At 38.1% G+C, this 12906-nt stretch overlaps 1 protein-coding gene across 6 annotated transcripts in view; it reads left to right on the forward strand.

Annotated features, from left to right (window-relative positions):
- Positions 1–357: 357 nt before the first annotated feature.
- LOC104094601 (uncharacterized) overlaps positions 358–12906 on the forward strand; it is a 31123-nt gene continuing 18574 nt past the window's right edge. For 2 of the 6 annotated variants that reach the window (XM_070191779.1, XM_070191783.1), the window contains exons 1-3: positions 358–2834; positions 3812–4503; positions 4661–9009. In XM_070191779.1, coding sequence (XP_070047880.1) covers positions 1602–2834; positions 3812–3856 — 1278 coding nt within the window. In that variant the 5' untranslated portion in view covers positions 358–1601 and the 3' untranslated portion in view covers positions 3857–4503; positions 4661–9009. The remainder of the gene's footprint in view (positions 2835–3811; positions 4504–4660; positions 9010–12906) is intronic. The other 4 variants (XM_070191781.1, XM_070191782.1, XM_070191780.1 and 1 more) reach the window with 4 other exon arrangements.

Here is a 12906-nt window from a genome sequence, read left to right on the forward strand (position 1 = left end):
CCCTTCCCATAATAGTATATGATTTAACCGGATTAGATTCGGTTTCAACTTTCTAATTAGTGATCATAATTATTTTATGCACTCGAAGGTATAATTTAATGGTTAATAAAGTGGGAAGAGAATCGTGAGTTCTTGGCTCCAAATCCCAACAGAGCTAAAAATCTATTAGATGATTTCTTCCTATTAACCTAAGCATAGAATAATTGAAGTTAGTTAGTTCAAACAAAATGGGAATCATCATTTTGTCAAGTTAGTTGGGAAAGTTTTAAATGAACAGAAGTCCTCAAAAGTTCAGCAGATGTACAAAGCGTTGTGTTTTTTCTTTGACTTTTTTCTTGAGTCAAACCAAATTATTTTCTTCTTCATTTTCAGAATAGTAAACATTTCATTGCTATTTTGGTACTCCTACAAATTAGTAAAAGACCTTGTAAAGACTGCTGACTGCTGCAATTCAGTGCTCACTAAATCCTCTTAGCAGTTTATAGTATTTCTCTTTTAGAATCTTTCCTTCTTTTTTCATACAAACTTTGAGCAAATATATCCTCTTAAACTTACTTCACCCACGCGCAGTTAAGTCCTATAACCCCCACATCCCCATAAACACCCAATCAGCGTTCACGTGCAACAACACGAGAAAGAGAGAGCGTGATAATACGAAGTTCTAAAATAAATACGGAAAACACAAGAACAAAGAAGAGTCGGATTCAGGAGAAATCAAGGAGAGAGAGAGAGAGAGAGAGAGAGAGAGAGAGAGTAGTGTCAGAGAGAGAAAGTGGGAAGTGGGTATTTTCGATTCTTGATTCAAAAGATGTGATTTTTGGAGAAGAACATAATAAACAGAGGAGAATTGAAATGCAAAGGGATGGAAGACGAAGCTTATACATGAGTATCAAGAAACAAGTAAGAGTTGAAAAAAATTGTTTTTTTTATATGTAATATTTTGTGAATCTGAATTGTGTATCAGTTAAGTGAAGCTCCAATAAGGTAAAGAGTGTTCACTTTTGTCTGTATGAATTCTAATTCTTCTGACACCTTTGAAGTTTAAATCTTTGTTCATTTAGAATGAATTTGAACTTGAAGTGTGAAGCTCCAAGCTTTCAAATTTTGGAAAAAGTTGGCATTTTGGGTATGTTTTAGGTAATCTTGGCAGTTTGAAGTTATTGAATTGGAAATAAAGTTGTGGGTTTTAAGATTGGAGTTACAGGGAGGTATTTTTGCTAGAAATGGAGGGTTTTATAAAGTAATGGTTTTGATGGGGTTTTAAGATTGGAGTTTTAGTAGGACTTGGGATTTGAACTATTTCAAGATTGGGTTTTTGGAGGGAGAGTTAGTTGAGAATTTGGATTTCTGGTGCTGACCTCCGCCCCTTTAAATCTTATACTGTTACAAGTTGGGATTTTGGAGATGGGATTTGATTTTGGAAAATGGAAAGATTGATATTAGTGGGATTCGTTGTAGTTTCCAAGTTGTTTTTTTGGAGTTTGGGGGAAAACCCTAATTTAGTGGTGGAATTGGTTTCTGATCCTGAAGTTCTTTGTTTTTGAGCAGTGGAAACTTTATAACCTTTGCTTTTTGTGTATGGAACTTATGTGCTGACAGAGATGCAACCGCCACATCAGCATTCACGGATTAATCTTGCTGAACTGAAAGCTCAGATAGTGAGGAAACTTGGATCAGATAGGTCGAAACAGTACTTTTATTCCTTAAATAGGTTGCTGAGCTTGAAGATAAGCAAGGTTGAGTTCAGTAAGATTTGTCTTAGGATCTTCGGAAGAGAGAACATTCTGCTGCACAATCAGTTTATCCGTTCTATTTTGAAAAATGCTTGTAGTGCAAAAGTTCCACCATCAAGTCATGAGGATGAGTTTTTGAAGCCTGGTGCAACGCTTGGCAACAATGAGGCTTCAAATGATGTTTATGAGCAAAATGGGTCGCGTGTTTCATTAAGACAGTCTTCAAGTCAACCAGGTTTGTCAAATGGGGACATTTTGCCATTATCTCCTCGAAAGGCCAGAACAGGCTTTTGTGATCGTAGGGCTGGGGATGGCCGTAGTGCACTTGGACCGAATGAGAAAACTAGTTTTACTTTTCAATCAACAGCGGAAGAATCGAGTGATTTTGATGTTACTAAGGAAAATGGTTACTTGAATCCCCCTGATGGCCTGAGGTCTGTACAGCACAATCCAGGACTCATCCAGCGATCGGAGGACGAAAGGGAGGCAGCGAATCTAGAAACTTCCAAACTTTCTTTAACAAAGAGACCACTTGGAGGTCCAGTTTCTGTACATAACAAAGATCAGGTTAGTGGTGATGGGAAAGAGATGCATGCTAGGAGTGAGCTACAAGCGCCGCTTGGAGTTCCATTTTACCCTGTCAGCGTAGTTGGATCACATAGAGAATTGCCTTTGGCAACCAGTAGTAAATGTTTTAGCTTTTCTAATTTTGGTGCTTTGTTGGACACCTTAACATTGAGGGAACGCATGGAGCAGATTGCCGCAGAACAGGGAATTGAAGGGGTGGCAGTCGATTGTGCCAATTTGGTGAACAATGGTTTAGATTCTTACTTAAAAGGTTTAATCGGATCTTGTGTTCAACTTTTGGGAGCAAGGTCTGGGCATGAACCTACTAAGATCAGCAGAAAGAAGCAGCAAACCTATACAAAGCCTGTTAATGGTCTCAGACCAGGCCATCATATTCAGGTGAGTAGCGATAAATCTTCAGAATTCATGCAAGAACAGGCTCCCGACAGCCTGATATCATTTCAAGATTTTAGGGTTGCCATGGAGCTAAACCGGCAGCAACTTGGCAAAGATTGGCCATTGCTGCTGGAGAAGGTATGTGCTTGTGTATCTGAGGAATAAAGGCATATATGGACTTTGTTGTCTTCCAATCGAGCTTGTATTGGTCCCTACTGGATCAGAGGGCACCGGCCTTTCTTGGGTCTTTGTGCAGCCTCTGTGCTAGTTCTCTTGTGGCCCTTTGAACCACTTGATAATCGTTGAAGTCGAACTTGTCTCTTTGAAGATGATAGGGACCAGAGCTGAGGACTATTTATCTCACCTGTTACAGGGCTTAACTTTGGCCAGAAAAAACACCATTTATTTGCAACCACTGAGAGGGACTTGAAGAAAAGAATCCCTGTTGGTTGCCCTGTTGTATAATTAGCATAATTCTCTTATTTTCTGCATTCTCTTGTAATTTATAGTCAATGAGTAAATTCTTAACATTTTTGGATGAATAACTGTAACCTAGTACTTCAGCAGAAAGGTGAAATTGAATGATGCAAGAGTTCATGTGTATTAACTACATGTAAAACAGAACTTTTTCAGCAGTAGCTTAATCAGCTCACAGTCTTACTTTTAAATCAACACTCGTATGGTTTGTGGTCTTTCTTTTTCCTATACGTTGTTATTGTTTAGCCGAGTAACTCCATTTATGCAGCTTATTTCTCGTAAGTCATGATGCTCAATGTTGTGTTGAGAGCTGGGGCATCTCTCTTATTCACCTAACTTACTGCTTGACTTTAGATAACAAACTTGTTGGTGTTCTTTTTCTTGATTGGAAACACCGACTTACAAATATTTCATTTGTTAAGATAGTTGTTCGTTCTTGTGATAAATAAAAATAGTACTTTGCATGTGGGAAACACATCGTTGGTGTGTAGTATATAAAATAATCAAATAGGTCCGAAGAAGCTACATACTAGTACCCTAAAGCATCCAACTTCTAGTGATTGATGATTTTGTGGTTAGAATTATTATCACTAATTATATTATTGATTTATTTATAAGGTCTGACTATTAAGTAATAGCCTTGCAGGATACTTAAGTTATATGGAAGTCCACCTCACTACTAAATGAGAGAATGGTGTTAAAGCATAGTCGCTGACTAAGTCACTCTGAGGTGTTAGATTTTCCAGATTCCTTATTTATCGCTTGCCTCGAGGTTGGGATGAGTTTATTTTCTTGCACCAAAAATCAAATTTGGAAACTTTTTGTTTTTCTTATAAGGTTTAGTAGGCTGAATTCCTTTGCATTCTTGTTTTTGGTGCTCTGGATTTGAGCAATGACCAAAAGTGTGATAGTCTTAATTAGCAGTTACATTGTAGTGATACCTGACTGTACCGTCAGTGTTACATTATCTTATGGCTTCAGTATATTTATTTTTAACGATGCCTCGTTATTCCTCTGTTCAGCACGAAGCATGTAATCAGAGTATCTTAACACTGAACTGGTGTAAATAACAAGCTCAAATCTTATCCTGAGTTGGAGGATTCACCTAATCCTCTAGAAAGAAAAAATAAAAGTAGCATTAGGGAGAGGCTGAGGGGGACAGAAAGAGAAATGAAAAAATAACTCGTTCTGACAATGGAATTGCAGTTGGAAAATGGAGATTTTTTCTTTTGCACAGGGTAATGGAGATGGAATCAGCCATTCTTGCTGGAAAACTGGTGACGTTGTTGCTGGTCAAGGAAAAACACTTATCTATCTGGAAAAAGAAGAGGTCAGAAGAAAAGTTTCTCTCTTTTCCTCTTTCTCTAGTTATATATATCTCATAGTATTGAGCAAATAAATTTAGTTCTAAGGGCTTCTTACTTTGTCCAGGGCCTTGGTCTCTTAATATAGAGTCTTTCTCTCATTATCGCTATGTACTTGTCCAGATTCAGTTGACCTTCTACTTTGATTGAATATTGCTAAACTGTGCGGGATCTGGACTTGTAAGTTCACTATTCTTGCTTGTTAATCATCAACTCATTGCATTTTCCAAGTTAGGATTTTCTGTGAGAAGTCCCTGCTCATATAGATTCTTGGAAGTCCTATCATGGCCCATAATATCTTATTAACCTGTCTTCAAGGAGCTATAGTGTAACTAAAAAAGTGCTAATTGGGTATTTAGAAGAAATGTAATTCTACATTTCATTTTTTTCCTTATATAAAAAAAAAAGAAATGTAGAATTCCATTTGTTCTATTTCTGGACTTTAAGGTCTAAATTAGTGGTTAACATATCACAGTGGCTGCTAAATATTTTATTGTTAACATACAATGTGAAATTCTTAACAGTATTCTGGCGGTTACGCATGAGCTAAATGATAGGAAGGAAATGAAAAGAAGTAAACTTCGCCAATAACTTTGTCGATTGCGGCTTAGAGATATGGGAAAATTGTATGAGAAAAGATGCTTTATCCAACTTAACGTCAGAATAATATGACATAAAGTCTCTGTTGATCAGTGAAGCTATTACATCACATAACATTTGGCAGCTTATATAATAATGAAAAAATGATCCGCAACTATTTTAACCTAGTAATGATCCTAAGAAAGTATTCTGGTTACTAGAAGTTTCTGCCATAGACGTGTAACCCCAGGGTGTGGCCTAGCGGTCAATGAAGTGGGTGAAAATCGTGGAAACCAGGGATCAAATCCTAGCAGAGGAGGAAAACCTAGGTGATTTCTTTCCATTTGCCTAAATCTTAGTGGGCAGAATTACTCGGTACCTCTGTTGGGAGGAGGTAGCAGGTAACCGACTAACCGGTGGAATAATTGAAGTTGTGCAAGCTGGGCCGTATACCGTCGTTATCCAAATAAAAGATGTTTCTTCCATATACGTTAAGATAATGTGGATGTGCTATATGGATTATCTAAGATTACCCAATGACGGCCTACAATATCTTATGCTCCAGTTTTCGAGGAGCTATGCTGTAAATACTTAAAAATTTTACCTGGATATTTAAAAGAAGTTTAGATTTCCTTTTGTTATATTGCTGGAATTTAACGTCTTAGTTAGATATTTAGATTTCCATTAGTTATGTTGCTGGAGTTTAACGTCTAAATTTGTGGTTAAAACGTTGCAATGGCTGCTAAATAATATATAGTTAGGAACTATGTGACATTCTTGTCAATATTCTGGCGATTAGCATGATATAAATCATATCAAAAGGAAATGAAAAGAAGTAACCTTTGTCAGAAACTTTGTAAATTGCAGCTCGGGGAAATGGGAAAAGAAATATGAGAAAGATATTTTATCCAACTAAACATCAGAATAAGACAACATAAATCAATATCTTTGCTGATCTGTGAGGCTCTAACTTCACATGCCATTTGGCATTTTATATAAGTAAGAAACATGATCCACGACTGTTTTAACCCAGTACTGATCCTAATAAAGTATTTTGGTTATTAAAAGTTTCTTCCATATACTTTAAGATATTCTGCATGTTCTTGATAAATATCTAAGATTACCTAAAATCATTGAGTATTTAGGCAAAAGATGCTGAAGTATACATTGAGAAAAAGTATACATAAATGCAGCAATCTTGTAGTGAACGAAGCTAGACTACACTGGATGCCGATAAAGTTTGATCCGACTAATTTCAAACTTACTTGGCGCACTGTTCAAAGTTTGGTGAATAATAGGCCCACACCTCTACCCTTCTTCACTTGAACATAGGCTTTTGTTTGTGGCAGGATCCAAAACCGTGATGTTTGCCTAACCCACACATCACACTTTACCCTCTTACCACTGGACAAATCCCTGGGAAAAATCCTTTTATCTAGACCTTGAAGCTTGATCATTCTTGAAGATCTTCCAATGTGCGTTGCTTGTTGAATCAGTTTCAAGCTCAAGAACTTTTCGTTTTATGTCTAGTTATCCTTTTTTTGATGAACCAATCTAGAAACAGAAAAAAGCCTGTGATTTCTCATTTGGAGGGTGGAGTTGGGGGAGGAAGCAATTGGAAATAGAAGCATGTAGACATTTCCAGTCAGTGTTTTTGTTCTTAGAGTGAGAAAGACTGAGTCAGTTACGCACTCGAAACCATTAGTTCTTTTGGCTCTCTATCCAAGTATTAGGTTCGACACAGTAAGAGTACTTCCAGATCTTATCTTATTCTTTTAAGGTACTCTGTCTATCTTTTACCTCATGGACTCAAACAAGTTCTTATCCAACATACTCACTTTACTGTGAAAGTAGGAAACAATGTAGCAAGAACTTGGATGATTTATAGTGATGAATATAGCACTAACGAGCAAGAAAACATATATTCCATAAGAACCAATAGCTTTGTGCAGCTTAATTGCTTGCTTCCTGATTTATAGAGATTGCTCGTCAGACAGGAATTTTTGATAAAGCTTGCACTAGGCTATCACCCTTTTTGGCTTAGTCGTAGCGTATCTTGTTGGTATTGGGTTGATTCTTGAATCTAGTCAAAAGTATATAGGTGAATGTAGAGATCAACAGTTGAGACGAAGTATTTATCGTCCACAATCCGAAAGGGATTAGGGAAAAAAGCCTGAGAAAACGTCTTTGGAAGGAGTAATATTTGAACAAGTGTTAGTAGAACCCATCCATCTCGTTATTAAAGAGGACATAAGCGATAATACACGACAGATGGAAATCGGAGAACATCATTTTTCCTATTTTCTCTCCACTGAGGAAAAGAAGCATTGCCCAAGCCAACAATAAAGCAGACTTGCATGAGGTAAGACCCTTTTCCTTTTTTTTTTTGGGGGGGGGGGGGGGAGGGGGTTATAAACAGATGATTTTATTAGTTATGTATATGTGAACTATTCCAACGAAAAAGAAAAGGAGACAATAACCATGAACATTTAAATGTATGCATCATTATCTATTAACAGTGACAGATACGGATCATGTTTCTTTGAAACCTAATAAGTGACACTTGACTCCTGCTCATCCTGTCCACATTTTCTTTGAAACTTAATAAGTGAGGTGAGTTTGACACAAGTCTGATGAGAGTCAAACGAGTGATTGGGTCAGTCTCCAACAAGAACACAACCACTTTAGAAGTGTCCATTCCATTCAGGAACGGACAACCATGGCCATGAAAATATTTACGAGTTTCTATTTTAATTATTCGTGTTAATCTTCCCTTTCTGAAGAGGAAAATTTCCAGTTTTGCGGCACTGCTCTTTGCTTGCAAGTAATTGTTTCATGACAACAATCTTCTTTAATGCTTTCAAATTCTTGAGCATACTATCTTTATTACTTGAAGTTTTAACTTTCCATTTTGGGCATTCAAGTCGATAAACTGATTTAATTTTAATTGAATAGCATGAGAAAAAGACATGTTACACTACTTGATCGATAAGTATTTGGCTTTGTGTCTAATGCTCTTTTTGTTGTCTGGGAAGTTAAGGAAGTATCATTCCATGGGAAAGTCGGTGCCTGAATTTTATCAAACTGCCGTTGCGTATTTAATTCATTAAAGAAGTGGTTTACCAGTTTATGCTCAGTATGTACTTTGTAATTTGCAAAGACTGAACTAAAGGTGATCTATCAAAAATTCTACAGAAAAAGCCTAACTTTCCTTTGAAGATACTGTTTGCTGTTGTTCTTGAGTAACTCCTTGAGCAGAGACCAACACTTACTTTTATTTACTGATCGTACCCTAAGATGCATAAGGCCAAAATAGTAAAACTAGAATATCCCGAGTTATATTAAAACGGGAAGATGGATTCAAAAGACAAAGAGCCGTACTATTTTTTTTTAAATAAAAAAAGGGGAACAAACAGCATAAAATGTGCAAGGTACAATATAAGCCAAACAGCAGTAAATCATTAGTTCCCTTACCCTTGTCTTCTGCCCCAAGTAAGCTGGAGTGCTTTCTCTCTTATATTTTAGCAGCAGAGGTACATAGTATACACACATGCATTAATTATATATAATACATCTACATATACATATACATATATATTATTTGCTGGTTACAAAATTCTACAGATATGGTGCATGCTGATAGAGATATTCCGGGTAAACATTCTCTTCCTTTAACATGTTGTTGTTGAATTTGCGATAATGAAAGTTCATTCCTTTTTGTGTTTAATGCAATTTTTTCCCTTTTCCTGTTGTTAGGACGAATAATCTTGCCGTTGCTTACATTGGGTGGAATTGCTCTTTGGATGAATTATTATGGGTTTTTGGGTAAAAGACCGAGAAGTAAAGTTCGTCGATTAATCAAAAAGTATTTGGTGCCCCTTTCTTTGGCAGAGGTATGTGCAAAATCTGATTTTGATGGTGTCTTATGGAAACAAATTGGCAAAATTTTAAAAAAGAGTCATAGTAATCTTTGAATCTCCAGAAAGGAAAAAAAAAAACTTTGAATTTAGTTTATTAGTTCTTTTTCTGGAATAACATGACTTCTATAAAATTTCTCCTTAAAGATTCTTGCTGGAACTTGTAATGCAATTAGATTCATGGTGCAAAGGAGGATTACTTCGGTCAGCTACCAGATGATGTTTTGATTTCCATTCTCCCACATTTGACAGTAATAGATGCAGCTAGGATGAGCATTTTATCTAGGTGGAAATATCTCTTTGCCTCTGTGAGAAGGCACGGGAGAAAATATGTTATTGATATTGGATGATAAATACAATACAAGAGGTCCCTATTTATAGCTATACACTACAGGGAGATATTACTCCTCTTCCAATATGGGACAAGACTACACTATACATATCTGTAAACTAACACTCCCCCTCAAGCTGTTGCATACACATCATATGTACCGAGCTTGTTACACATGTAACTAATACGAGAACCAGTAAGAGACTTAGTGAAAATATCTGCTAATTGATCATTCGACTTTACAAACTTTGTAACAATATCTTCTGAAAGTATTTTTTCTCTGACAAAGTGACAGTCGATCTCAATGTGTTTAGTCCTCTCGTGGAACACCGGATTTGACGCAATATGAAGAGCAGCTTGGTTATCACACACTAGTTCCATCTTGCTGATTTCTCCGAACTTTAACTCCTTTAGCAACTGCTTGACCCAAACTAACTCACACGTCACCATAGCCATGGCCCGATATTCGGCTTCGGCGCTAGATCGAGCAACTACATTTTGTTTCTTGCTCTTCTACGAGACCAAATTACCTCTTACTAGAACACAATATCCAGACGTAGAACGTCTATCAAAAGGTGATCCTGCCCAATCAGCATCTGTGTACCCAACAATCTGTTCGTGGCCTCGATCCTCGAATAGTAATCCTTTGCCTGGAGCTGACTTTATATACCGAAGAATGCGAACAACTGCATCCCAGTGACTATCACAGGGAGAATTCATAAACTGACTTACAACACTCACCGGAAAAGAAATGTCAGGTCTAGTCACTGTGAGGTAATTCAATTTGCCAACCAACCTCCTATATCTCGTAGGGTCTCTAAGAGGCTCCCCTTGTCCAGGCAGAAGCTTAGCATTCGGATCCATAGGAGAGTCAATAGGTCTGCAACCCATCATTCCTGTCTCCTCAAGAATGTCTAAGGCATATTTCCGTTGTGAAATAACAATACCTAAACTAGACTGAGCGACCTCAATACCTAGAAAATACTTCAATCTGCCCAGATCCTTAGTCTGGAAGTGCTGAAAGAGATGTTGCTTCAGATTAGTAATACCATCCTGATCATTACCAGTAATAACAATATCATCAACATAGACTACCAGATAAATATAGAGACTTGAAGCAGAGTGCCGATAAACACACAGAGTGATCAGCCTCACTACGAGTCATGCCGAACTCCTGAATAATTGTGCGGAACTTACCAAACCAAGCTCGAGGGGATTGTTTCAAACCATATAGTGACCTGCTCAATCTGCACACACAACCATTAAACTCCCCCTGAGCAACAAAACCAGGTGGTTGCTCCATATAAACTTCTTCCTCAAGATCACCGTGGAGAAAAGCATTCTTAATGTCTAACTGATAAAGAGGCCAATGACGTACAACAACCATGGACAAAAAGAGACGAACAAATGCTACTTTAGCCACGGGAGAGAAAGTATCACTATAATCAAGCCCAAAAATCTGAGTATATCCTTTTGCAACAAGACGAGCCTTAAGCCGATCAACCTGGCCATCCGGGCCGACTTTGACTGCATAAACCCAACGACAACCAATAGTAGACTTACCTGCAGGAAGAGGAACAAGCTCCCAAGTGCCACTCGTATGTAAAGCAGACATCTCGTCAATCATAGCATGTCGCCATCCTGGATGAGATAGTGCCTCACCTGTAGACTTAGGGATAGAAACAGTGGACAAAGAAGATATAAAAGCATAATGAGGTGACGACAGACGATGATAACTTAAACTGACATAGTGGGGATTAGGATTAAGTGTGGATTGTACACCTTTGCGGAGTGCAATTGGTTGACTAAGAGGAGACAAGTCCGCAGTAGGTGCAGAATCTGATGCGGGGCGTGAATCACCTGGGCATGATGCTGGATGTGGACGACGATGATAAGTCAAGAGTGATGGAGCTGCAGAAGGTTGAACTGGATTATGCGGAGGAACCAGAGCTGTAGGTGGTGGAACTGGAGCTATAGGTGGTGGAGCTACAACTGGAGCTGTAGGTGGTGGAGTTGGAGTGACTGAATCTCCAAAAGATGAAACTGGTAGTACCTCAGAAATATCTAAGTGATGACCTGAACCTGTGAAGTATGATTGAGTTTCAAAGAAGGTAACATCAGCGGACATAAGGTACCGCTGGAGGTCAGGAGAGTAGCATCGATACCCCTTTTGTGTTCTCGAGAAACCCAGAAATACGCACTTAAGAGCACGAGGAACTAACTTATCTGTTCCTGGAGTAAGGTTATGGACAAAACAAGTGCTTTCAAAGATACGGGGTGGAAGAGAGAACAAAGGTAAGTGGGGAAACATGACAGAGAATGGAACTTGGTTCTGGATAGCTGAAGATGACATACGATTAATAACATAGCAAGATGTAAGAACTGCATCCCCCCAAAAACGCAACGGAGCATGAGATTGTATGAGTAGGGTACGAGCAGTTTCAATAAGATGTCTATTCTTTCTTTCAGCTACCCCATTTTGTTGAGATATGTACGGACAAGATGTTTGATGAATAATCCCATGAGATTTCATAAACTGCTGAAATGGGGAAGACAAATACTCTCGGGCATTATCACTACGAAATGTGCGAATAGAAACCCCAAATTGATTTTGAATTTCAGCGTGGAAGGTCTGAAAAATAGAAAACAACTCAGATCGATTTTTTTATCAAAAATATCCAAGTGCACCTGGAATAATCATCAATGAAACTGACAAAGTAGCGGAATCCCAAGGTGGAACTGACCCGACTAGGACCCCAAACATCTGAATGTACTAAAGTAAAAAGGTGACTCCGCTCGATTATCAAGACGCCGAGGGAAATGGGAGCAGGTATGCTTACCGAGCTGACATGACTCACACTTTAGAGCTGACAAGTGACATAAACCAGATACCATTTTCTGAAGTTTTGACAAATTGGGATGTCCCAACCGTTTATGTAATAAATCTGGTGAATCAGTAATAGGACAAGTTGTAGAAGGAAGACAAGATGTGAGTCCATGTGATTTAGCAAGGATAAGGTAATAAAGTCCGTTTGATTCATGCCCGGTACCAATGATCCGCCCCGTACTGCGTTCCTGTATAAAAACATGGTCATCAAGAAATAAAACAGTGCATTTAAGTGATTTGGCTAAGCGACTAACAACTATGAGATTAAAAGGATTATTGGGAACATAAAGGACTGAATCTAAAGGTAAGGAAAGAAGTGGGCTTGCTTGACCTATTGCAGTTGCCATGGTTTGAGACTCATTGGCCATTGTGACTTTTGGAAGAGATTGAGAATATGAAATAGTAGTGAAAGGAGATTTGTTACCAGAAATATGATCTGATGCACCTGAATCAATGACCCAAGACTCAGAGGATGAAGATTGGGAGAAACAAGTCACGCTATTACCTGTTTGAACAACAGAAGCTATCTCAGAAGATGTCTGCTTACATGCTTTATACTGAAGGAACTCAATATAATCTGCTAAAGAAACCATCCGACTATTCAAAGCATCGGTTCCCATGTCGCTACAATTTGTAGTAGTAGGGTTAACTTGAA

Source organism: Nicotiana tomentosiformis, chromosome 12 (genome assembly GCF_000390325.3).
Source record: "Nicotiana tomentosiformis chromosome 12, ASM39032v3, whole genome shotgun sequence".
Taxonomy (NCBI): Eukaryota; Viridiplantae; Streptophyta; class Magnoliopsida; order Solanales; family Solanaceae; genus Nicotiana; species Nicotiana tomentosiformis.